Source organism: Podarcis vaucheri (assembly GCF_965113315.1).
Source record: "Podarcis vaucheri genome assembly, chromosome: 7".
Lineage (NCBI taxonomy): Eukaryota > Metazoa > Chordata > Lepidosauria > Squamata > Lacertidae > Podarcis > Podarcis vaucheri.
The window spans coordinates 93761499-93788005 of NC_138765.1; the positions used below are offsets into that span (position 1 = coordinate 93761499).

At 44.3% G+C, this 26507-nt stretch overlaps 1 protein-coding gene and 1 long non-coding RNA gene across 5 annotated transcripts in view; one reads left to right on the plus strand and one right to left on the minus strand.

Moving 5' to 3' along the window:
- Positions 1–1309: 1309 nt before the first annotated feature.
- GOLGA7 (golgin A7) lies at positions 1310–17424 on the minus strand. Of its 4 annotated transcripts, none has more exons than XM_082230691.1 (6): positions 17343–17424; positions 16199–16331; positions 12283–12435; positions 7629–7730; positions 6316–6378; positions 1310–2626 (listed from the first exon to the last, which is right to left on the minus strand). In XM_082230691.1, exons 1-5 carry the CDS (start codon positions 17357–17359, stop codon positions 6331–6333), a joined length of 453 nt encoding a protein of 150 aa, XP_082086817.1. In that variant the 5' UTR covers positions 17360–17424; the 3' UTR covers positions 1310–2626; positions 6316–6330. The 4 variants fall into 4 exon arrangements, with proteins under 4 accessions (XP_082086817.1, XP_082086818.1, XP_082086820.1 ...); XM_082230692.1 differs by having other exon boundaries at positions 17277–17349; XM_082230694.1 differs by lacking the exon at positions 17343–17424 and adding an exon at positions 17277–17320 and having other exon boundaries at positions 16199–16322.
- Positions 17425–17865: 441 nt separating this feature from the next.
- LOC309536599 overlaps positions 17866–26507 on the plus strand; it is a 12695-nt gene continuing 4053 nt past the window's right edge. The window contains exon 1 of the long non-coding RNA XR_014221663.1: positions 17866–17985. This is a non-coding gene — a long non-coding RNA (uncharacterized lncRNA). The remainder of the gene's footprint in view (positions 17986–26507) is intronic.

Here is a 26507-nt window from a genome sequence, read left to right on the forward strand (position 1 = left end):
CCCGGAGCAGTTGGCTCTGGCTGGCTTCAGGAGCTGCTCGGAGGTCCCCATATGATGGTGGTGCAGGGGCTCAGAGATGCACCTTCTGGGCTGCCTCCACCTTCCCTGACCCCAGCAACTCAGCTGGGAAGGGAGGCTTCATGCTGCCCATCAGAGCTTGCATGCAAGCAGGAATGGGATTGGGGCTGCTCCGATGGGAAGAGAGGCATCGCGCTGCCCAAGCCTTCGGCCCTCCTTTGCCTTTCACATTCCATTCCCCACCACCACCGAAGAACCAACAACTATGGGGCTGCCCAGGCTCATGGAGAAAGGAGATAGAAGCCTCAGAGGAAGGGGAAACGTGGAAGTTGAGGTCAAGGTGGCGGCCGCCCCTCTGCCACCGCCATTGCTGCAGCATCAATGTCCCAAACATAGTATTTATTTGTTTTATTTAAAGTGTCCCCGGATTCATTGGAAAAAATCTGGTAACCTTATCTTAACTCCCATCTCATGCTGTGTTGTCAGAACTAGAAAATCTGCTGTACAATAGGACACGTTGGGGCACAGAAAATAGCTTGGGATCTACTGGGAGATCTCTGGCTGATTTGCAGGAAAGCAGAAACCAATTCCAACTCATTGTGCATAAGCAAAACAACTTTTTCCATCTAAAATAGCTAGCTGAAATAAAAAAAACTAAGTAGGGGCAAACTTTTGTGTGACAAGGCTGTGAGATCAGTTCAATAATGGTTTCCTCTCAAAAGATTCCAACTTCACACATGCAGGATCACAAGTTTGGAAGGGACCCATAGGTACAATCCAGAGTGAGTTGTTGTCCTAAACACCTGGAAGGTACTAAGTTATGAGGGAAGCCGGTCTCCTCTTTACCATAGTAAAAAAGGGAAGTGTAAGCTATTGGCCCAATCAATATGGGGTTAGGTATTTTCTTGCAACCATTAGCCATGTTTCTATCCTCTAATGCTGCAATCTAGAGCTTCAAGAAGCAAAGGCGTTTTACTCACTGCACACCATTCTGGCTGCAAATAAATAAAAATATTTTATTTGAATTGACATTGGGATTCTGTCTTTTGTTAATTCCTCCAAATAACTGAGGATGTATAAGTGCAGTGCAATGATTTCCTTGGTGTGCAATAATATTCACATTAAAGATCCCCCAAAAATGTGTCTTCACAAATATACCTGTAACATGCAAGTTAATGTATACATACAAATAAGGCCATGGGCAGGCTGAGCAGCAGAGGGGATCTTCAATTCCCCCCAAATGTCATTGGTTTAACTTTCGTGGAAGAAAATAAACCCAAATTCAGATCAGTGCTAGCAAATGACAAAATTTATTTAAGAAAAAAAGTTACCAATCCATTAATATTTCTCAAAACTGATTGTAACGGGTACAAAAGGCAGAACACTGTTACAGTTTAGAAAAACAACAACAGGTGTTTTGTACACTTAAATATTAAACAGACTTCTAGAGGAAAGGATAAAGAAACCAGCAAATAGGTATTGAAGAATAATCCACCTAAAGACCCTGATTCACTACTGGCTTTTTGAATCGCTCAAGAAGTGAAATATTCTATCCGTTTTGTAGGTGGTCTCGTTTGGCAAAGCCTTGAATTCCTGGACATGGGAGGCGACAGCAACAGTCAAGCGGCTGAGCGACTCTTGCTGGCCTCTACTCAAGGGCCCACTTGGATGAACGGAGAAAAACACTTGATCCATAAGAAGGTATCAACTCAGAAGACTAAAATCTTCTATATATTTTGTAAGTGTTGCTAGAGGAATGTTGAATGCAAGTGGAAGTACTACAGGCTGCTGAGTTGCACACTGTGTGAGAGAGATCTAAAACAAAGCGCTATCATAACACCATTTCTAGTCAAGTTACCAGCTTGCCCTAAAACTTTTTAACCGCTAACAAAACTGAAAAAGCCATTTATTACCTAGCTCACATATTCAACACTTGAAAAGGGGTGGAGAGAGCAGGGGGTGGTTACACTGACTGGCACAGCATACATTTGGGCTGCCGCACTTCCGCGCATTGAACGAAACAAACCATTGACCTTCTCCTCTCTTGAAAGACACAGTGAAAGCAGAGGACTTCGTGTCCCGAAGACTGCACTAGCTCTTGGTGAAGTGTTAAAAATGAAAGCCTTCTTGCATTGTTGCTGTTACCACCATAGGAGGCTTCAACTCAAGATGGTATTTGTTCCAAGATTCCTCTGAACAAGCAGAGAAACACCCTGCTGCCACTTCACAAACATGGGCCTCATTTCTGGAGATTCAGCTGCCTATGCCGCACTGCTGCTTTCTTCCCGAACAGCTGACAAAATCCAAGCGCTTGCAAAAGAAGCCACTCAGCCCTTAGCCGACTCCAGTCTGGTCTTGTGCCCACTGACTCGTATGGCTGCTCAACTGGTCCTTGGAAGCTAAAGCTACCAGGCAGACGCCATTGCTTTTGGCTTACCCATATGACACAAAATGGATGATATCCTGTCCATGGGATTTTGCTGTGAAGGAGTAGGATTTTGAGAAGTTAAGTCTTTGTGGTAGATGGCACCATGGGGTTGGCGGCAGAAGAAAGGAATGATGTTATGATGGAGGAGGTAGGGGAACTTTCTGGAACAAAAGCTGGAACCTAGGAAGAAAGAGAGCTGAGTTAAACAGATTAAAACAAAATGCACTTTCCTCTCAGATATGTTTGTGTTTTGAAGGTAAAATTTTCAGTGACTTTAAAGGTTTGAAGCCTTGTACTGTTACCAGTGTTGCAAACCTGTGGAGCAGTGGTTCTGACAGAGGAGAGAGAGGGACAATTGCTTTAAGGTTTTATTACATGTGGCCTGCATCAGGTGAAGTCCATCTGACTGGCCTGGGGGACAGCAGACTCTTCTTGGCTGGAGGTTATTTATAAAATTAATAATAATAATAATAATAATAATAATAATAATAATAATAATAATAATATTTTTTATTTATACCCCGCCCTCCCCAGCCAAGGCCGGGCTCAGAGCAGCTTACAAGCAATAATAAAAACAAGATGAATAATTACAACTTAAAAACAAAAATAAAATACAACATTAAAATAATGGAACATTAAAATATTAAAATGTAGCCTCGTCGCAGGAGGAGAAGGAAAAGAAAAAAGAAAGAGAGGGAGGGAGGGAATCAAACTGGTTCCAAGCCAAAGGCCAGGCGGAACAACTCTGTCTTACAGGCCCTGCAGAAAGAAATCAGATCCTGCAGGGCCCTGGTCTCATGAGACAGAACGTTCCACCAGGCCGGGGCCAATGTTGAAAAGGCCCTGGCTCTGGTTGAAGCTAATCTAACTTCCTTAGGGACCAGGACCACTAGGGTGTTGCTATTTATGGACCTTGAGGCTCTCCGTGGGGCATACCAGGAGAGGCGGTCCCGTAGGTAACGAGGGTCCTAGGCTGTGAAGGGCTTTAATGGTCAAAACCAGCACCCTAAATCTGACCCTGTAATCCACTGGGAGCCAGCGCAGTTTGAAAAGCACTGGGTGAATATGCTCCCATGGCAGAGACCCCGTGAGGAGCCTCGCTGCACTAAATAAATAAAGTACCAGCTCTGTGTCATTCTGATGAGCATCAGGCACTCAAACGCCAATTTCCAAAGGGGCGTTTGAGTGCCTATGTCATGAGGGTCCCCATGGCATCCTTGCTGTGTATGTTCAACAGCTGTGGACCATTCTGGACGAATGCCGTGGACAGGAAGCCAACCTCAGATGGCTGGAAGAGGAAGGTGACCAAAGGACAATTTTGGCAGCCAGAGAATCTACAAAGCTCCTTTTCTACCTCAACATTACTGGAGAGCTTCAAATCCTCATGCTAAATAAAACACACTTGCAGTTAATGAAGCTATTCAGAAATGTACTATCAGTCTATGTGCCTTAGGTTTAGAAATTTCACAGTGGCTTGAACACCAATAACATAGGTCCTTTGTGTATGCAATTGCTCAAAATCCCTACAACTATTCTGGAACGCACTAGCAACTGTCAAATGAGCCATATCTAATGGAGGGTGCCAAACAGATGTGGCAGTAAATGCAGCCGGCGTGGAGGGAAGAGGGTGTATTACAGCCACAGAAAACAAGAGCCTAACATGACAGCTTCCTCTCAAGAGTTCAGGGATTAGCAGGACCTTACAATGGACTAGCTGCACGATTCTTAAGCTCACCAGCAACAGTCATACTGCAGCCAAAGGGTGTCAGGGGCCAACATTTTCCTCCAGGGAAGCCAACAACAGACTGGACAGAAATTGCTTTCGAAACAAGAGCAGCAGCAGCAATAAGCAGGACTACACTATGTTAATCATTTGAACAATGACTTCTGGTTAAACTTTTTATATTTATAGGGAAAATCACTTGTAATTTCAACTAATTACTTCCATCAGCACTACAGTGGTACCTCGGGTTAAGAAATTAATTCATTCTGGAGGTCTGTTCTTAACCTGAAGCATCACTTTAGCTAATGGGGCCTCCCGCTGCAGCCGCACAATTTCTGTTCTCATCCTGAAGCAAAGTTCTTAACCTGAGGTAGTATTTCTGGGTTAGCGAAGTCTGTAACCTGAAGCGTATGTAACCCGAGGTACCACTGTACACTCCTTCTTGTGACAGGATAAAAGAGCTAGAATTTCACTTTCAACAATGCTGCTGCCTACACAAGAGGGTAGATTTCAACTCCCAAATTTGGTTTTCATCCCACTTTTCTCTCCCAAGTAATGAGGATGCACAACTTAAGGCAAGATAGATCAAACTAGAATACACTTAATTGCACATGCTTATGAGTGAAACTTCTTTCTGATCAGCATAGGAGCTGACAGAGGACATTGACCAATCAACTAAAAATTGATCCTTGCATTATAAATCACCTATCTGGCAAGAAAGATTGAAGGGTGTTCGCTTTAATGACCTATTTGGCCTGATAATGGCATTTTTATTGCCAGTTGATGAATTCACCAGACTTGTCACTTGCTTTCACATGTTGCCTGCTATTCAACAATGGTCCTAAAGCCAGCTTAAATATCTCTTAACATCTTTCTTTGTACCAGGTGGGTGTGCCACATCTACAACATGTAGACTGGTTGATTTCTTGGAAGTATTATTCAATCTCAGACTTATCATCAGTCCATTTCTGAGCCATTGAAACTCAGGCTGCTAATCCTAACCCCTGGGCAGAAACAGAGGGGCCCCTTGCAGTCTCGGGCTGGTGGTGGGGTCCACTTATCAGACACCTTCTTGGGGGGCGGGGGGAGTTGATGACTGGATCCTGTCCGTGGCAGCTTCCACTCGCCCACTGGGGTGCCCTTGCTCAAACTTCCCCACAACTGGCAATGGAGTCTTCAAGGGCAAGGTGGAAGGACCCCTCTGTTCCGTGCAGACCCTCCAGCAAGGCGGACTGGGGGGGGGGGCCTGAGCTGCATGGCAACATGCAATTTCTGACAAAGTGTCCAAAAGGAAATCCTCCTCATGCCAAGCGGCTGAGGATTTCTGCTTGTCCTTCAGTGCTTGGTTACATTCTGGTTTCCCACTAGGTTGTTGGGAAAATTCACTCTCCATTCAAAACTGATGACTAGGGTGACAGAACCCAAGAACCAGCATCCTGAAAACAAGCAACATGCATACAAAGGAAAACCTTAATATGCACTCTATCTTCTTGGTGACTACAACAGTATTACTCCAAACCAGTTATCACTGTTTTATGAGTCTCCCTGTTCTCTTTTTCTTTCCTCCACATCCTCCCGATCTTGATTCCTCCTTTTCAATGTGATAGGTAGAAGATAATACTCAATCAGATTAAATAAAAAAAGTCTAATTATTCTATAATTCCAGAAGAATCATTAGAAGAAGAAGAAGAGTATGGGTTTAAGGAGTCTCAAAGCGGCTAACATTCTCCTTTCCCTTCCTCCTCCACAACAAACACTCTGTGAGGTGAGTGGGGCTGAGAGACTTCAAAGAAGTGTGATTGGCCCAAGGTCACCCAGCAGCTGCATGTGGAGGAGCGGAGACGCAAACCTGGTTCCCCAGATTATGAGACTACCGCTCTTAACCACTACACCACACTGGCTCTCAATTCTGTTCCTTCATTTGCTGCTAGAACAGCTCTCCAGGGGTTTAGCATTATTTTAAAATTTTCACTTATTTAGGGCTACATGAAACAATCATAATGCAATAGTATAGGGTTGTTTTTCCCATGAACTTTAAATGCAGAAACCATTTTCTTTGGTGGGAGCAGTGGGAATAAACTATTTTGGTGGGGTTTTCTTTTGTAGAGAAGCAGATCACAAAGCAGCATCTACAGTTAACACTTACCTTGGACCTCAGGATTTATCTCCCACTATTCACACCTCTGTCTTCATAAATGGTAATTTCAATCTGCACAGCAGGGCTGTTAAAAAAAATACACTGCAGAAGAGGCATGTGGGTAAAAACATCAAGATAGCGAAGTACTGGGAGGGGAGGTGTGTGAGTGTGAGTGTGAGTTTGAGTGTGGTGTTTGTGCAGTACATGTGAGTGTGTAAGGAGGGGGGGTCTCCGGCCACAACCCCCACTTAAGGACCTCAGCTCAGTGCTTTGCCTGCAGAAGACACCCGGCTCAGTCCTCAAAGGTCTCCATGGGAATGTCCCCTGCCTCAAAGCCTGGAGAGCTGCTGCCAGCCACTGCAGACAATGCTGTGCTAGATGGGCCAATGAGTCTGACTCAGCCAAATTCTTTCTTTCCAAATGTTATACTATTAATGAACTAGCATAAACCCTTCCCCACCCCCACTTTGAATTCTGGAGGAGAGATGCCAACACGCTGCTCCTTACAGGCAAAGGCGGCTGCAAAGAACTTTACTGCCCTCCCAATGAGAGCCCGTGTTGCCTGTGCCCTTGTCAGAAGCAAAATTTACAGAATGGGGGGAAAGACTTCTTGGAAGGCTCTTTTTGCTATAGCTGATAAGCAACACTCAGAAGGAAGCTTGTTCCCTACCTCCAAGGATCCCCAACCAGTACTCTTTGACACCTGTTAAGAAGAGTCCAGGCAAACCGGCCTGTACACCTGAAGCTGTGAAGAACACCCCCATCACTTCCTGGTGTGTCAACGTAACAGGCCTCACATAGCAAACTACAATTCTGCAGAAACTGAAGCAAGAGATGCTCCTCTTCTGCTTGGAGCAGCCTCCCTAACCAGCACTGATGGAAAGGTTCTATCTGCCAGCTTCACCCCATGTGCCATCAAGCGAAAACTCAACGAAAGTAGCAATCATTACGTATGAAGTGCTTTCCACACCTAAGAAAGGGATTTGTTCCATTCATATCCCACCCTTTCACCCAAGGTTCTTTCCCCACTCCCCCCACAACAACTCTGTTAAGACCAAGACTGAGTGACTGGAACAAGGTTACCTAGTGGGCTTTTTGGCTGAGTGAGGAGCACGAATCTCTCAATTCCTAGGCCAACACTAATTGTGAAGATAGCTAAGGGGCTGTGCTTACGCAACAAAGGCTAAAACAAGATTTGCTCAAAAGCTGGAGTAAAATACTACTTTCATCCCAGCAGGATTTGTTTGTTTAATGGCCACAGGCACAAACAGATATGAGAGCTACCAGAGCACAAAAGGTTAGGAAGCCACAGAAAAAGATACAACTCTGAGCCCTCTCTCAATGGGGTCCGTCAGGAGGATGCCCTGTGGGGCATAGATCTTCTCATTCTGTTCCTGAATGTACTTGGCAATCTTCTTCAGAACCTTGGGGAAAGAAGAGACAAACGTTCCTGTAGCATTTGCATCCAATCTGCTTCCCAAAACTATGTTTGCAAAACCATGTTTAAAGTAGTAAAGTCCTTTTACAAGCGCCTGTAGGAAATGTTATTTCGGGGGGGGGGCACTAGGGGTGCATCGGAAGATGGCTGACAATAACATCTCTCCGACCCACACGAGGTAATTAAGAGGCTGTGATGGGAGTAAACAGCCTCCCGCCCCGCCCCCCAAGTGGGTGGGTGGGACTGCCCTTGCCTGCTGTGCCCTATACCACCCCCAAATTTGAGGGGGTGGGGGAACTAGGCAGAAAGCCTTTGTGCGGATCTCGGTGCTCCTGGACGCTGTCTCTGATTCACGCCTCTAGCTGCAGCAACTTCAAAAGAAACAATTAGGAGGAAGCTAATGCACATATTTCAAGGAAGAATGGGGAGTAAAGACTGCTAACCGAAGAGATCTCTGAGAAACAAGACGGGTCGGAGGAACAATAATAAATCATGAGAAGACACACCAAGGCTCGGTATGTTCGGCAACGGGACTGGATGGGGGAGGGGAAAAAACTTTCCTTTCTTTTCTCTATGTGATTAACCAAGAATCCCCCTCACAAGTCAGAAATGCCGTTTAAATGACTTAAGCTGTGGATTTAAGACTGTGTGGAGATAATTTTCTAACCAAAGCATGTTTCAAGAAGATTGTGGAAAGCATAAGAGCTTTGGAATGACGCAGCAAAAAAATAGCGTCGCCATTTTGGCAAGTTCTGTCGAAAGACTTATGTCTGGGAGGAGGAGTAGATTTGTTTTCATATTGTGGGTAAGCCTCCTCAGAGGGACTAAAGAGCGACAGATTTGCGGGATTAATGATGGAAAGAGTGCTGTTATTTATGAAAGTGATGATATATGGAAACCATCTTGATATGATGATTGGACGAACGGAAAAATTCACACAGGATTATAATTGGTGTTTACCTGCTTAAGGAGATTATCAGAAGAGATCATAAAGAAAAAAATAAAAATATACGAACAAGATGAGATGTGGAAACAGCAAGATAAGACTGGATAGAATTATGAACATTATTTGGACAGATTTGTGGATATTAACGCAGCAGCAAGAAGATGATCGGAATCCCCCTTCGGAACTTGAAATATGGGTCCCCCCAACAAAAATTTAAAATTCGGCTTTGTAATTTGGAATTTATGTGATGTGATTTGATTTGATTTGATTGGTCGGTTAATAAAAATATTTTTTTTTAACAAAGGAAATGTTATTTCTGTTTCAATCAATCCCAGTGATAAGCGATGTGAGCTGCTTCAAAGAGTGGTAGAAGGATATTTCAAAGGTATTTATCTGGTGAGGAAAGAAGCCAAGGATAAAATATAAATTATTAACAGATCTTAAGGAAAGAGGTGCCTTCTCCTTACCAGATTTAAAATTATATTATGAAGCTTCTTGCATATGCTGGATCCGGAATTGGATAATATTAAAAAAAATGCAGATTTATTACTTTTAGAAGGACATGATACTAAATTTGGATGGCATGTGTACTTGTGGTATCAGAAGGCAAAAGTACATAAAAACTTCCAGAATCATATAATAAAAATTGCGATTTTAAAGTTTGGGAAAAATATAAAGATTTGCTAGAACAAAAACACCATGGTGGCTTTCCCCACTGGAAGCAATATCCGTGAAAAAATTAAATATGAAACCTAATTGGGCAACATAGAGAGCTATTAACAGAAATGAATAACCAATTAAAATTGAAGGAATTTCAAGAAGAGGAAAGGTAACAAACTGTTAAATTCAGTTAAATGAAGTATTCAAAAATGATAAAAAGAAAGGATTCACCAATGAAATCTCAAATTTCCAGAGAGAAATAATAGAAAGTGGTACTAAATTATTATCAAAGATGTGTAACTTGTTGGAATGGGAAACTAAGGATGAAGAGTGTGTTACGATAAAGTGGGTAAAAGACGTGGGACATAATAGTCAGATGACAGATTGGGAAAGACTATGGAAGAATGATATAAAATTCACAGCCTGTACTTTACTTATAGAGAATTACATGATCTATAGGTGGTATTTAACACTGGTTAAATTGGCCAAAATGTATAAAACAAGAGAAAGTAAGTGTTGGAAATGTAAAGAAGTAGAAGGTACGTTTTTTCATATGTGGTGACAATGTAAAGTTATTTTAAAAATTGGGAAATGGTATATAATGAATTGGGGAAAAAATAAAAATAACCTTTGTTAAAAAACCAGAAACTTTCCTATTAGGTATTACAGGAATGGATTTACGTAAAGAATACAAGAATTTGTTCGTGAATGCAGCAATGGCTGCCCGGATACTGCTAGCCCAATACTGGAAAGAAGAAGTCCCCACCAAGGAAGATTGGCAAACTAAGTCAATGGAGTATGCGGAAATGGATAAATTAACTGGGAAACTTAGCGATCAAGATGACAACAAATATAAAAAAGAATGGGAAATGTTTATTGCATATTTACAAAAGCAATGTATGCAAGTTAATACGTTAGCAGGATTTTAAAAAACACTTGTAATGTTATAGACAATGTTTAAAGTTGGAGTTAATTAGAGATAAAGATATTTTTTTTACATGCATGAATGAAGATAATACAAAGGAACCAAGGGAAGGAGTGGAGGGGAGTCGGGGGATTCAAGTAATCCCATAATGTGGATTTAATATTGATTGTGTATACAGTTGTTTTAAATGTCTCATTTTATTTTTTTTTCTTTAATGTAATGATTTAGCTTTTGTGTGTGAAAATTAATAAAAATATTAAACCAAAAGAAAGAAAGAAAGATAACAAAGGTGGTGCTGGCCTGTTTGCAGAGTCTCATGATCAAGGAAGTACCTTGCCTCAGTCCCAGCAGTAATGGCTGACCCTACAGATTGTTGGGCAGATTATCAGGATAATGAAAGTAAAGTGCTTTGAATATCAGGGCGAGTACTGCATAAATAGCCAGCTGCATAGGCAACCACGTCTTGCTCTGCTGTTTAGTTAGCTGGTACATTTTATACTGCTTATAGATGGCATATAGAAACACAAAATATTGTTTTGCGTTTCAAATTTGCCTCCTAACTTATCTGCAACATGTTAAGCAGCTTGATCCAACTATGCAGTTTTATTAAATAACTGAACAGCTTCAATGCACCCTGAATGCCAGCACCAGTGGAAAAATCTGAAAATTTAAAGAAACATAGGCCAAGGTTATCCAGATAATAACTAACTGCCAACAATATTTATTGCTCTTTTGAAGCATTAGTAAATTATTCATTTACAGAAAAAAGCATTTAACTCAAGTATGGTCTTTGGAAAGTGTGCTTTTATTCTACGTCTAGGTCGGCAGTTTGAATCCCCACGACGGGGTGAGCTCCCGTTACTCGGTCCCTGCTTCTGCCAACCTAGCAGTTTGAAAGCACGTCAAAGTGCAAGTAGATAAATAGGTACCGCTCCGGCGGGAAGGTAAACAGTGTTTCCGTGCGCTGCTCTGATTCGCCAGAAGCAGCTTAGTCATGCTGGCCACATGATCCGGAAGCTGTACGCCAGCTCCCTTGGCCAATAAAGCGAGATGAGCTCCACAACCCCCAGAGTCGGTCACGACTAGAACTAACGGTCAGGGGTCCCTTTACCTTTTATGGTCTTTGGAAAGGGTGCTTTTATTCTAAGTCAAGCACAGCAAACTTTAAAAGTCAACTTGGATATTTACTATGGTTGGATCTAAATACCTTGAGTGTCCTTTCTTGAAAGCCAATATATTATAAATGCATTCTGAGTAACCTCAAAAAGAAAGTAACAAAGGCACCAAATCCAGATTACATAATCTCAGAAACAGAAGCACCATGGTGAGAGGAAATGGACTCTGGAGAACTAAATAAATATGTCATGCTGGCTTAGGAGAGAAAGCAAAGCACCTCTTATTCAGAACTGTCTGGCCAAGAGACAGTTGGATAGCCTTTATAATGTCAAGAAAGTGATTGATGGGAGGGAAATGCATCCACCCATTTATGAAGACTATCCTGAAAATTCAGCTGGGGCCAGAAAGCCAACTAGCAGAGGGAACTGCTGCTGTTTCCCAGTGTTTTCCTTTGTTAAAGGCAGGCAGGCAGGCAAGCACCCTTAACTCTTACCAGAAAGTGAGAGCAAAGTTTATTCCTGGGGACAGAATGGTGCCACTGGCCTTCACTGCTGCAAGAGACTAACGTGCCTGTTTTTGTGGAATTAAGGTAAAGGTAAAGGTACCCCTGCCCAAACGGGCCAGTCTTGACAGACTGTGGGGTTTGTGCGCCCATCTCACATTTATTGGCCGGGGGCCAGCGCTGTCCGGGGACACTTCCGGGTCACGTGGCCAGCGTGACATCGCTGCTCTGGCGAGCCAGAGCCGCACACGGAACGCCGTTTACCTTCCCGCTGGTAAGCGGTACCTATTTATCTAAGTAATTTTGTGGAATTACTTTCTGCCATTGACAACTCCAGTTTGCCCATGTTGCACCCTGCCCTTTCCAGAGGTCACAGTAACTCAATGTACCTTTTCATAATGTGTTTCCATGCACAAGAATATAGTGTAGGCAGTCAAGCAGGCCAGGCACCCTTCAAGGTAAGATTGGCTCCCAAGCTTCTCTGCTTCTGCATAAAGATTGTTTAGAGTTCGCACTGTTTCTTCAAACTGCTGCCTGTCGACCTGAAAAAGGCATCACGTTTAGCAGAAGGCATTCAACCTGGTTCACGTAGCAAACTCCAATGCATATATGGTTTTCTGTTTAGTGATAGCTAAGTAACAGGTAAACCTTTGTTTCTAGAGGTGGATGTTTTCCAGTGGAGACGTCAGTTTATATACAGGCCCAAACAGCATTCTTTAAAAAGTATTTGCATGCAGTATACAGTGGTACCTCAGGTTAAGTACTTAATTCGTTCCGGAGGTCCGTTCTTAACCTGAAACTGTTCTTAACCTGAAGCACCAATTTAGCTAATGGGGCCTCCTGCTGCTGCGCCGCCAGAGCACGATTTCTGTTCTTATCCTGAAGCAAAGTTCTTAACCTGAAGCACTATTTCTGGGTTAGCGGAGTGTGTAACCTGAAGCGTATGTAACCCGAGGTATCACTGTACTAATTGGCAGGCAGCGGGGAGGGGCAGCCAGCTATACTTGCTCTGGCGACTGGAGGGCTAAGCTGACCTGGGGCCCCCACCATGAGCCTGCCGGACTTACACTGTCATGTGAAGAACACCCCATGTGTCCCAGCCGACTGGAGACAACAGGCCTCAGACAATCTTTGCACTGGTACACTAAAAGGCTTGGAAAATGAATTTCTTTCAAATCCATTTTGGATACAAACCAACTAACAAAACAAAATTAAAGAAGCACTGAATTCAAATGGCAGTAGGGGCAGTGATCTCACTGTGGAAGACAATGGCTTCATTATTATCACCACCATTAAGGATGACAGCATCAAAACTGGACTAAGTCGCTGTCTCCTTTTGTTTAACTTCTGAGCTGGTACCATTTGGCGTTTAGTTGCAGGAAGCCAAGACTCAGGCTGCAATCTGTCACACGCTTATTTGTAAGTATCCCCATTTGAACTCAGCCAAACTTTCAAGGAAATGTGCATAGGATTAAGCTATTAGGTCGCCTTGGGCAAGATGCTCTTGCAGTTTAAGACGACTCCTTGGATTCTTGTGAGGTTAAAACACTGTTGTAAGTTTCTGGAGGAAAGACAGTACAGTAGTACCTTGGTTTTTGAACAGCTTAGTTCCCAAACGTTCTGGCTCCAGAACACAGCAAACCCGGAAATGACTGTTTTGATTTGCGAACTATTTTTGGAAGCCAAACATCTGACAGGGTTTCCGTGGCTCCCAAATCAGAAGCCACACTTTGGTTTTCAAACGTTTTGGAAGTTGAACGGACTTCCGGAACAGATTCCGTTTGACTTCTGAGGTACAACTGTATACATGTAGTAAGTTAAGAGCCCCTGTTCAAGTCTCACCTAACTAAGCTCATTGAAGGTGGTGCCCTTGCCGTGTCACTGCTCTATGAACACACCCTCAACTCTTCAAGATCAGGACAATACAGTGGTACCTCTGGATGCGAACGGGATCCATTCCGGAACCCCGTTCACATCCTGAAGCGAATGCAACCCGCGTCTGCACGTGCACGGGTTGCGATTCGCCGCTTCCGTGCATGACGTCATTTAGAGAGTCTGCGCATGCGGCGAAACCCGGAAGTAACACACTTCGTTACTTCCGGGTCGCCGCGGAGCGTAACCTGAAAATGCTCAACCTGAAACACATTTAACTCGAGGTCTGACTGTACTGTTGGAATAGACTACAATGTCCACTGTGCTGAGAAGAAAAAGCCACTTTGAGGTTAATGTGATGGGGGCCGGGGGCGACCACTGGGTGGTCTTCCAGAGTTGCGCCTTCACCCTTTCACTTTCCCCTGCTTACTTGCTTCAGTTTGGGACATGTGATGGGTGATCATCTAAACCAGGCATAGGCAAACTCGGCCCTCCAGATGTTTTGGGACTACAAATCCCATCATCCCTAGCTAACAGGACCAGTGGTCAGGGATGATGGGAGTTGTAGTCCCAAAACATCTGGTCTAGCAGGGAGTTGTATTCTTTATTTTCCATTGCTGAAACTTCAAGTTTCATCCCCATGCACTATTTTGCTATGTTAACCTTAAGCATGCAGGCTTTTAGGCAACTCTCCAAATGCAGAATGTGAACCAACATCCAAGAATACAAACAGAATCCAATGAGAAGATACAACGTCACTTTTGCATTAGGCACACTAAGTAACCTAGAGAACTTCCACATACATAACATGACTCAAGAACAACTCAGCTGCTTTTAACCGCCTGGGCTTGAGTGTGCAGCTGGATCTACAAGTTCAGCAAAACTTATACACAGGAAGTGACAATCAATAGAGAAAACACAAAGATGTTCATGATCTTGGGTTTTCACTAGATAGCCCAAGTTTATTTTGATACTAGAAACTTACAGCCCATGAAAGGTTGGTCTCTAGTAATTGCAAATAAAAGGCAAATGCAGTGGACACTCGGGTTGCGAACGTGATCCGTGCAGGAATCACGTTCGCAACCTGCAGCGCTGCATCTGCGCATGCCGCGATTCAGCACTTCTGCGCATGCACAAAGCGCAATTTAGCATGTGCCGAAACCCGGAAGTAACCCGTTCTGGTACTTCCAGGTTCGGTGCGGTGCACAACTCAAAATCACACAACCCGAAGTATCTATAACCCGAGGTATGACTGTATAATGACACTTAGTTCTTGAGCAAAGGAATTGGCAATTGAAAGCCAGCGGCAAAACTGGACTACAACGGTTTTTCACAGAGCACTTCACTATAGCACTTATTTCCAAGGATATAACCTTTTCTCACACACTTCAGGCACCTCCTTCTATACTGAGCCACAGCCTTTTTAATACCTTCCCCGCCCAGTAACAGCAATGTAAACTGTCACCAGGATAAGGACATAAGGAGTTTATGCCCTCAGCCATGCACAATCACTTGGACTTTGCACACATCTGTAGCTGATGTGCATTGAGGGATAACATAAATAAAAGAAATGTTGATTTCACACTAGTACTTATTTACATATGGTTACAATTATCTATCTATCTATCTATCTATCTATCTATCTATCTATCTCTCCTGCCTTTCAGGATACAATCGTTCCAAACTAGTTTACAAGTAAAATTAAAACAAAAATTTAAAAATCAAAAGAAAAAAGGGACTAGGATCCTCTCCACAGGAAAGCTGATGGTAGATCACCCTGATCCTGAGATAGGACTTTGCCTGTCTGACTCCCTCTCTCTCTTGGAATCCTTCCAAAAAGAGCAGAAAAAGATTCAGCAGGAGCAAATCTGGGCACAGGCAGCAGCGCTGACCCTTTCACCCACACTTAATTTAAAATCTGGTCCCTGTTTGCCAGCCAGAACTTCAGAAAGCGAACAAAAACAGTAAGGGAGATTGCCACCCCTCCAAAGACCACACACAGCTGATATCCTAGACTCTGACCGGGAATTGGTGGGTCCAATTTGAGGCATTTTTTTTAAAAAATGAAGTGTGTAGTTAACGGGTGTGTAAAAATACTTCTGTGTTCCAAACAAGAATAAGAATGCTTTTTAGGACTCCCAAAGGAAGGGGAAATTAGTTTTCCTAGCTTTTAATATTGCTGCTTTTTCTTTGTATATTTTCATCAAAACTTCAAAACCTAAGTTTGTATTGGTTGCTTTTAGCTGCTGTGCACCTTTAATTTTATAAATTTGAATGTTCCAGTTTTTATATTATTACTTAAACTGGAATCATGAACATTACTGTGGAAAAGTCACCCTTTCTATCAACTTTGGATATGTCAACTTGGGTGTAACCCAACTCTCCCCCACTTGTGTCAGACTGCAAGGGACGACGAAAGCACGGAGCCCTTACTCGATTCTCCAATTCTGGAGGAAACTTGGTCTGGAACTGGCATTTGGTGCCACTGCTGTAGTCCCGCTGGACAAAGACCTTGCTGGCAACAGGCGGCTGCTGCGGCCTCATCTCGCAACTCGAACTGGCCAGTCTAGAGGTGGGAGGAAAGAGAACACACACAGGGCTGGTGAGGGGGCTCCTCATCAAGACAGGCATCCACTTTACTTCCATAGCCTTCCAGCCTCCATCAAATTCCAGCCAGATCAGTCATTCCTTCCCTTCACCCCCCTCTTAACCTTTGCCTTTGCTCAAATTCCAGCTGGTCTCCCACTCCAAACTGCCACCCAGGGGTGCTCTTTAAGGAATGAAGTCTCACCGACTGTGTTTCGCAGGATCTGCCCCTTATTCATCAGGATCACTTGCATGTGACCAACTCACTGGTTCCGTACGCAGGGTGACCATTGTGATGATCAATGGGCCCATGTACTTGTCCTACATACCAGAGGTACCAATCCCTTAGTTTAAAAAAGGACAGACACTTGATCTGTGTGGCAACAAGGTTAAAGTTACTGTGACTTCAAGCAGCCGTGGTAATTATCTTCATGCAGATTGCCGTTTTGCAATCTAATACACAGAAGGACAGGCCTTTAAGCCTCCCTGGGATCTACACCAATTCTCCAAGGCCCTTTTCCTCTGAAAACTAACTCAAGTTACACCCCAACGCCCTCATGTCATGCTGTCCGGGAGGGCAACCCATCACACCTCCCTCTCTAAAAAACCACGTCTTTTTAAAGAACACACGCCCCGGACATGGAAGGTGTGTTTTCTGTTCGCCACACTGTTTTTGTAGCCCTTCCTTTTCCAAAACTAATGCCACCCTAGTTTATCCTTTGGGCTTGCAGAGTCCCCTGGAGTCGCCTTCGCACCCGCCCAGCCCGGGAAGCGGCCCAGGCAAGAGCCCCTCCCGAGGCCGAGGGCGCCGCGCCTCGGAGGAGTCTCCCCGGGCGGGCGCGCGGGCGCGCGCGCGGGGTGGGCTAGATGACCTCTGGGGTCTCCCCCGCCAATTCCACACCCCCCCACCCCGCCCCTCTCTCACGGGCAGAGCCGGAGCCCCTCCGCCGCCACGGCCAGCTTCCGTCGCGCGCCCGACGCCCTCACTTACGGCTGCCGTAAAGCCATCTCCCCGCGGTCACGACGGAGCCCGAGCCGGGCCGGAAAGCGGCGGGCCGCGCTGCGCCATAGAGAGACGCAAAGGCGAGATGGGCCCGTCCGGCTGGCGGGATGAGGCGCTTGCGGGTTCGCTCTGGGAGGAGGCGCGCCTACTCGCGAGCAAGTCCCATCGCGCGGCACGCGCTGCTTCCCCTTCGCTCTTCTTCTAGCAACCGTGTGAACATCTGCTTGTGGGTCTAACGATTAAATATATTAAACCGTTTAATTGCACCTCTGAATTGTGTGTATTAAGAGAATATTGAGCAGACTCTGCTCCTTCCTTGGAGCAGAGCTTGGAGGGCCGCCTGACTCGGGGGTCGGGCTGGATGACCCCTGGCCGCCGCAGCCCCGCCACATCTGGCGGCACCAGGTTGGCGGAGGCAGGAGGGACCCGGGCTGCCTTTCCTGCAGGAGACGGACAGCGCGAGCCGAAGCGGGTCTACTCGGAAGTAAGCCCTGTAGACTTACTGCTGGCAAACTGAACGCAGCTGGGCGCCCTTCCGAGTCTGGCGCGTGGCTACGATCCCTCTGCAACAGAGCTGTCCTTTGGGAAAGAAATGCAAAATGTAACAAGACAAAATGTTACATGTGTGGAGGTAAGCGAAGGCGGGAAACTATGTTCCTGATCATAGCTGTCAACGTTTCCCTTTTTTAAAAGAGAAATTCCCTTATCCCGAATGGGATTCCTTGCAAGAAAAGGGAAAGTTGACAGCTATGTTCCTGATGCAAGTGCTAAAATAAAAAAACTTATGACAAGTTAATACTGTAATGACGACTAATAATTTAATAATTAGCAATTCAATAATGACAAATAAGATTAATAATAAGAGGAGCAGTTGTTAATGATTTATACTGATGACAATGTGCCTGCCCTTCTAAAACGTTTCCCTTGAGATACAGTGTCTGGTGTAACAGCAAACTACTCCAATAACCGCATCTCACGAGTCAGTCAAAATCAATTCTGATCAAAGTAATAGGAACTTAATAAATTACATAGCAGCTAGTATTGAATTTGCCTTTTCAAGTAACTAGTAAGCTGAGTGCTAATGGTTCTTCTAGAAATGGTAATTATTTTTGTCGTTTAGTCGTGGATTTGTTTGCACAAAGTCTGTGGGGAAGTTAGATTCCATGAGAATTCCTTCCAATTTCTTTTCAGGGAATGTTCTATAATATTGCACCAAGCAATCTTTACCCCACACTTTCCACTGCATTTCTATGTCAGTTTCCTTACTGCAAACAGACAAAGGGGTTGTTGTTGTTGTTGACAACAACAACTTTAATGGTGCAACCTGAATTTGCAGGAATGTGACTGAATTATACCCCAAAACAGCCCCCTTGTGGAAGCTCCAATAGACACAAATCATAGATATAGTCTGTGTGATCCTTCTCCAAAGCTGTGCTTTGTGCCTGGGTCTGGCTTCAGTCAAGCACCTCGACCGCAGCTGAACTCAAGTTGCTCACAGTCTTGAGATAAAATGAGTGCACACAAAGCATGCAGTTCACAGCCCTGCAACCACACAGGGTTTTTTATTGCAAAACCACAAGCAGATTCCAGCTTGCAAACAGTTGGTTAAAAGAGGAAGTCTATCGCATGGCAGGTGCAAAACCACCTGAGGGGAATTACAAGTTTTAAAACCTCAAGTTCCTCCCCATGCTTGAAAACAAACAAGTGTTTCAAGCATGTGATCACTGGCTCTGGAACACTTAGCAATCCGAATCCGAGCAGCCACAGACATCAAAGGAGTGGAAATAAAAGGCAGAACCTATAAATGAGGGCTCTTTGCAGACGACCTAATGGTCACAACACCAGACCCCATAAGCACAGCAACCTCCCTAATCAGAGAACGCAACACATTTGCAATGGTGTCGGGCCTACAGGTAAATTTTACAAAGTCAGAAGCTATGTGCTTCAACACCCCTCCGCACACCCAAAAAGAACTCACTAAGGTCACCAAAATAAAACTTTGCCACACCAAGTTCAGATACCTAGGGGTACAAATAACCAGAAACCTAAATAAATTGTACCTCCACAACTACAAGCCCCTGTGGCGACAAATTAACAAAGACCTAAAGAGATGGAAAAACATGAATTTCACTCTCTCAGACAAAATAGCCATGTTCAAAATGACCCCCCCCCAAAAAAAACTAACCTACCTATTCCAAACCCTCCCAGTCTGGATTCCCCCAACCCAACTCCGCAGTTGGCAGAGAAAACTACACTCATTTATCTTCTCACATTAAAAAACCAAGAATAAGCCCCAAATACCTGCACCTCCCCACCTCAGAAGGAGGATGGGGAATCCCCAACATAGAAGCATATTATATTGCCAACCAAATACACCATATAATCCCATATATACTAGAAGATGAGACAAAACAATGGGTACACCTAGAGAGGGACACAATTGGAAATACCTGCACCACAGCATACCCACTCCTCCCAAACAAACTAAAGAAAATTCCCACAACACTTACCGTATTTTTTGCCCTATAGGACGCACTTTTTCCCCTCCAAAAATGAAGGGGAAATCTGGGTGCGTCCTATGGGGCGAATGGAGGCTTTTGCTGAAGCTTGGAGAGCGAGAGGGGTCGGTGGGCCTACTATACATCTTCCAAGACAACAAAGCCCATTTACACCACAAAGAACTCATAACCCATCTACTTTCAGCAGACACTGGAGAGACCTGTCAGGAGTAAGCATGGACCAGTGGTACCAAATAGTATGAGAAACAGCCCTACTAGAAAAATTAACCAATAAACTGAAACAGACACGGGGACAAACAGAAGAAGACGCTCCCCTTTATCACATACACAGCCCAACAAGACAATGACAATAATCCACCAACAGCATACAAATCAATATGGCTAACCTGATCCAAAACACCCACCCACCCCACTCACACACGAAAACATAGATCACCACAGCCAATCACAAACAAACAACCACACCCTGGGCCAACCCCAACCTCTCTCACCACCAAAGGAACACAAATGAGCAGCAGAGAACCGGCACAAGAAACGCTGACACCAAACCCTACATACATTAAGTAAAATAGAAATGCTGGCTCTCTGTGTTCTCGCTAGGCCCTGTGCAACTCTCTGACTCCAACTCTCTGGCAAAGCCCAAACTCTCTCCCAGGGCAAGTGCAATGGGCGATGGGATTGCCAGCTGCTGTTGCCCGCTGTTTTCCTACCTCGTATTTTGATTTCCCCCTTCTTTTCCCAATTCTTTCTTTATTCTTCCATCACCTGCATAAGGTTGCCATCACATAAGGAAAAAGAGCACAAGTTGTGCGTTGACTGTCGACCCCTTTGGGCCCTTTCTCAATCAGAGAAACTTCAGACTGTGACATTTAGAAGTGATACTTGCATTTGGGTGGGGAACGGGGGTTTCCTTAATGACCTCAGTCGCTACAGCACGAGGCTCTTCTTCTCAGAGCTCCGCATTGGACAAATGATTCCTGCATTGAGGGGCTTGGCCTGGATGTCCCTTAGGGCCCCTTCCATGATTCGGTGAAACCCATAAGCTCCAGACCCCCTGGGGAAACCCAGCCAATGGGCGGGGTATAAATAATAAATAATTTTTTATTACAGTGGTACTTCGGTTTACAAACTTAATCCATTCCGGAAGTCCATTCTTAAACCAAAACCGTTCTTAAACTGAGGCGCACTTCCCCTCATGAGGCCTTGGCCTCCTGCCGCCGGTGCCCTTCCATCATTCAGCTTCCGTTCTTAGACCAAGGTAAAATTTGCAAACCGGGACACTGCTGCTGGTTTTGCGGAGTTTGTAAACAGGGCTGTTCTTAAACTGAGGTACTGTGCCTCAGCCCAGCTGTCCTCTGAAAGCAGCAGCTGCAGCACGGTCCCACCTGCTCTTCGTGTCGTGTGAGCACAGGTTAGAACAGCCTCCCAAGCACCTGGAGGACCCAGAGTTGGCAAAGGCTGTGCTAGAAGGAATATTTTTATTTCTCTCTGAATTTACGGTGACCTTCTTATGTAATGAATTGCAGTCCCTGCAGAACACTTAAAACATTTCCTTTTTTCCCTTTTAATGTGTTGTAAAATAGATTTTTCCACCCTCCGACTATCTCTAGGTGGTGCTCTTTCTCTGTCAGTCTTGAAGTGAAGTTCCATCCGAAAAGACTCCTGGCAAACTTTCTCCTTTGCAATCCACATCCATTTAGAAACTGTACTTTTAAAGCCTACCTAAGATTCCAGGGTTATTTATGTGATTACCCCCCCCCCCCACTGAATGCAATTTCCTTTCCCCATTGCCTTCTGGTTTTTACAGGCTTGGTATAAATATGCTGAAAATAAGAGAAATAAAACGTGCCGCTTTCACTGGTTACTACTATTACTATTCGTATGTGTACTCAAATTTTCCTATTCAAGGGTACATAGAAGGAAAATTATTGACATCACACAACCCTATAAGTCAGGTTAGACAAAAAGCAGCCTGACCCAGGGAGCTTCATGGCAAAGCAGCCATTTGAACCCAGTTCTTTGTTGTCTACCATGATCTGTATCCACCTCACCTCTGCGAGGGTTCACTAAGGTCACGGTCTGTCCACAAGCTTGGCTGCATGCAGTGCTTTTTTGTCCTAGGTAAAAAGGGTGCCAGGACTCACCATGAAGTTACAGTAAGTACAGCCAGAAAAAAGCACTGGGTATACGTAATAAACTGTTGTTGTTATTATTATTATTATTATTATTATTATGCACAGCCCATAATAATAAAACAATGCATATCAATTTAAAACATCTCCTTTTACAGAGCCTAGTAGGAAGGAACAAATCTGAAGCAAAGTGTTCAAAGATATCTGGATTTTTGCTATGGGGGATGGCATTTCTCTCCCAAATGTTCTTTACCCTAAACACAACCAACACACTCAAACACAGCATCTCAGGGACAACTGTAAGTCACAGGCCTATTTTACTATTCTCTCTTAAGGTCCAAACCACCGTACAAACTTTATACATGCAACCCAAAGCAGGGAGCATCAAACCAGCCAAATATAAACTTTTAGCAGTTTCTTCCAGCTCTGCTGCTTCTGCTGGCACTGGTGGTTCACTCTCTGCAAGGTGCTCTGTCAAGTGCCTGGCCTTTCATGCTCAAGAGACTGTTGAATGTCCCTTGGCCTTCAGCAGGGAAAGGAATCTCTGGCCAAGGGGGGCAAATGAGATTGGCCAGACTAGCAAATTTGGCCCATGCTGCTGTTTTGGGCAGGCAACACACACCTGTCACTCAATTATGTCAAATGTGATAGGTAAAACTACAGCACTGTCTGCCATGGCATAATCCTGAGTGCATGAGTGGAGTCCCAGTTGTTTGTTTGTAGTGAGGCTTACATTTGACACTGTTTAAATCCAGCATGTGCTTGATGTTAAGTGAGCTAACCCAGAACTGAAGAGAGAGGGAGGGAGGAAGGGAGGGGAAGAAGACCCCAGAGCCGCCTACAACTGGACTTTTCCCTTCCCCATATGAGCTGCGGAGCAGTAGTTGCCTACCACTTCCAATGAAGAAGAAGAAGAAGAAGAAGAAGAAGAAGAAGAAGAAGAAGAAAGAAGAGGAGTTTGGATTTGATATCCCGCCTTTCACTCCCTTTAAGGAGTCTCCAAGCGGCTAACATTCTCCTTTCCCTTCCTCCCCCACAACAAACACTCTGTGAGGTGAGTGGGGCTGAGAGACTTCAGAGAAGTGTGACTGGCCCAAGGTCACCCAGCAGCTGCAGGTGGAGGAGCCGAGACGCGAACCCGGTTCCCCAGATTACGAGACTACCGCTCTTAACCACTACACCACACTGGAAACAGGAATGCAAATTGCAGATGTTTGTTTATTCATCTCATGTCCAGAACGGACACCTATCTAGTGACTAGGATTGATATTCACTGTTGTTACTTCCAGTCTGCAAACAATCCATAATTTATTGCATTTCTCCTATTTGCCTTGCTTTTACTTTGCACTGTGATGAGTGGGATGAAATAACATTCTTAAAAATGCAAATAATAACATAATAAGTTGAGTGAAATTCCCCCACAGTGGCCTGGGAAAGAAATAGTTAACTGCAGCAGAAGAGAAACAATGCTGCTTGCAAACAACATGGGTTGGAATGAACTGATGCATAGTTACATCCCTGCGCTGTGGGAAGGAGCCTGGCTACTTTTTAAATTGAATGTTGATGTTGTTTATTGTGGTTTAAACTTGTTTTGATTATTTCCACCTTGGAATAATAATAATAATAATAATAATAATAATAATAATAATAATAATAATTTATTTATACCCCACCCATCTGGCTGGGTTTCCCCAGCCACTCTGGGCGGCTTCCAACCGAATATTAAAACACAATACAGCATTAAACATTAAAAACTTCCCTAAACAGGGCTGTCTTCAGATGTCTTTTAAAAGTAGGATAGTTGCTTATTTCCTTGACATCTGATGGGAGGGCGTTACACAGGGCGTGTGCCACTACCTAGAAGGCCCTCTGCCTGGTGCCCTGTAACCTTACAGTGAGGGAACTGTAAGGGTTTTCTTGTGTCTGTGTGTTTCCTTGTGGCTGATTAGCTGTTTTCCCTGTGTAAAGGTCAGAGGGGGCAGGGTTTCTGTTGAGGCAGGGGATTAGCTGTGGGAGGAGCTTATCAGAGTTTGTAGGGCAGCAGTTGAAGAAGGAGCAAAAAGGAGACACAATCTCAAGATGGGAGGGGAGGGAACAGCTGCAGTCGCCTGCGATTCCTGCGCAATGTTTGCCATCTTGCCAAAGGTTGCAGGCAGCTTTACCTGCAGCAATTGCATGTTGATTGCCCTTTTAAAAGACAAAGTCCAGCAACTGGAGGAACGTGTAGCTACGCTCCAAAGAATTAGAGAGCTGGAGCTCTTCTTGGAAGCAACAGAGCACACCGTCCCCACCAAGGAGGAGACAGGGGACTCCCCTGAGAAGGAGGCTAGTTCACCAACACAGGAGCCAGATATATGGAGAAACGTGACTCAAAGAAGTAGGAGGCCCAGGGTTCACTCTGATTGTTTAGAAATACACAATCGCTTTGAGGTCCTTTCCCCTAGCATGGAAGACGAAGAGCAGACTCCATTTGAGGATCTCTCCCTCATTACAGTCGATCAGGTATATGAAGACGAGCAGCAAAGTCAGTCCTCAGGGAATGTGCAGGCGACCTTGGAACGGACAGCTCACGGAAGAACCCCGACCAAACCCAAGAGGAGGCGTGTAGTGGTGATAGGGGATTCCCTACTGAGGGGAACAGAAGCAGTGATCTGTGGGCCTGACAAGATGTCTCGGGAAGTGTGCTGTCTCCCTGGGGCTAAGATCCAAGATGTAACTGAACGACTGCAAGGAATCATAAAACCCACTGACAAATACCCCTTCCTCTTGGTTCATGTGGGAACCAATGACACTGCAAGCAATAGCCTCCAGAAGATCAAAAGAGACTACGAGGCTCTCGGCAGGAAATTGAAGCAACTAAATGCACAAATTGTCATCTCGTCTGTCCTCCCAGTTGAACGACGTGGCCCAGGGAGAGAGGGGAAAATAGTGGAAGTGAACAGCTGGCTTCGCAAATGGTGTAAACAGGAACGGTTTGGATTCTTAGATCACGGACTGCAGTTTCTTGAAGATGGACTTCTGGCAAGTGATGGGCTGCACCTCACAACGGTTGGGAGAAATGTTTTTGCCAAAAATCTCAGAAACCTCATCAGGAGGGCTTTAAACTGACTAATGTGGGGGAGGGAGACAGTGCTCCTGAAGGTAGGAGTCTATCAATTATTGAAGATGATCATCCAAATGTCATAGACCAAATGGAGCAAACAGCATGTGGACCTAGTGGTGGGAGGAAAAAATCCTTAAATAAGAGACACGGGGGAATGATTAATGGACTTCAATGTCTGTACACTAATGCGCAAAGCATGGGAAATAAACAAGATGAGCTTGAGCTCTTGGTACAGCAAACTAAATATGACATAATAGGCATCACTGAAACCTGGTGGGATAAGTCCCACGATTGGAATGTAATAATGGGGGGATACAATCTATTTCAGAGAAACAGACCAGACAAGAAAGGAGGAGGAGTGGCGTTATATGTCAGGGATGTGTATACCTGTGAAGAGATCCAAGATTTAGAACCTCAAAGCCAAAGTGAGAGCATTTGGGTCAAAATTAAGGGAGAGAAGAATAACAGAGACCTCATTGTGGGAGTTTACTATATATTTTTTTTTTTTTATAAAATTTTTATTGAATTTTCACATTTTATATAAACAAAAACAAAGACACAAAAAAGAAATAAACACATAAACAGAAAAAAAAGAAAACAACAACAAACATATATACTTTCCCGAAAATGTTATTTCCTAACCCTGGTCATTGACTTCCCCCTACCCCCTCCCTTGCATCCCCATTTCCAAATTTATATCAGCAAATTGGCATTTCCCTGTCTTAGTATTAGTCCTTTTATAGAAGCAAACAAAATTAATTTTTTCTAAGTTGGACCTCAATTCCCTTCCATCGATTTCCCATTTTGTCTTGAATAATAATCATTTTAACCAAATCCCATAACCATGAGTGTTGTTAGAACTTAATTTTTCCCTCCCTCCCATCCCCGGTTTGCGTCCCTTCCCAAAGCATGTCCAAAATAACAGTTCTTAGCCCGGGTTCCTCACGTCCGAGGCCCTCCAGTCTCTTTCAGTCCCTCTCCGCCGGTCTTGTTGGTAATCCTTTATGCCAGTCGTCACATCTCGAAAGAGCTCTTTCACCATCAATCCAAAGTCTCTTCCCATATTTGCAAACAGCTGCTGAAGAGTTTCCACAAGGCGTGAATCTTGAAGGTAATCAAAGTCAGAGTCTATGTGGAGGCCCCGATTATATTTCTTTATTTTAAATTCCTTAATTTCATAGACTCCCAGGGCCTCCACTTTCGTCTTCTGCATCTTTCGTGGATTTATAATAGATTTGCTCCAATAGTCTCCTTGTTTGTATTCCACAGGCGTCAGCTTCTGCTCAATATTTTCCCACATCACTTCTTCTCTTTCTTGTTTTGTCTTCTCCTCTTCTTTTATTATCATTTCTGGTTCAGCTGTGGATTCTTTCTCATTAAGGTCCTCGTTACATTCAGC

Excerpts from the sequence above, each read along its gene's own strand:
- GOLGA7 (XM_082230691.1), bottom strand. Across the intron at positions 12,436-16,198 it reads CTCCAGAATTGGAGAATCGA|GTCGACAGGCAGCAGTTTGA; the intron begins GTAAGGGCTCCG and ends TGCCTTTTTCAG. Across the intron at positions 7,731-12,282 it reads TGGAAACACATTATGAAAAG|GTTCTGAAGAAGATTGCCAA; the intron begins GTACATTGAGTT and ends TCTTTCCCCAAG.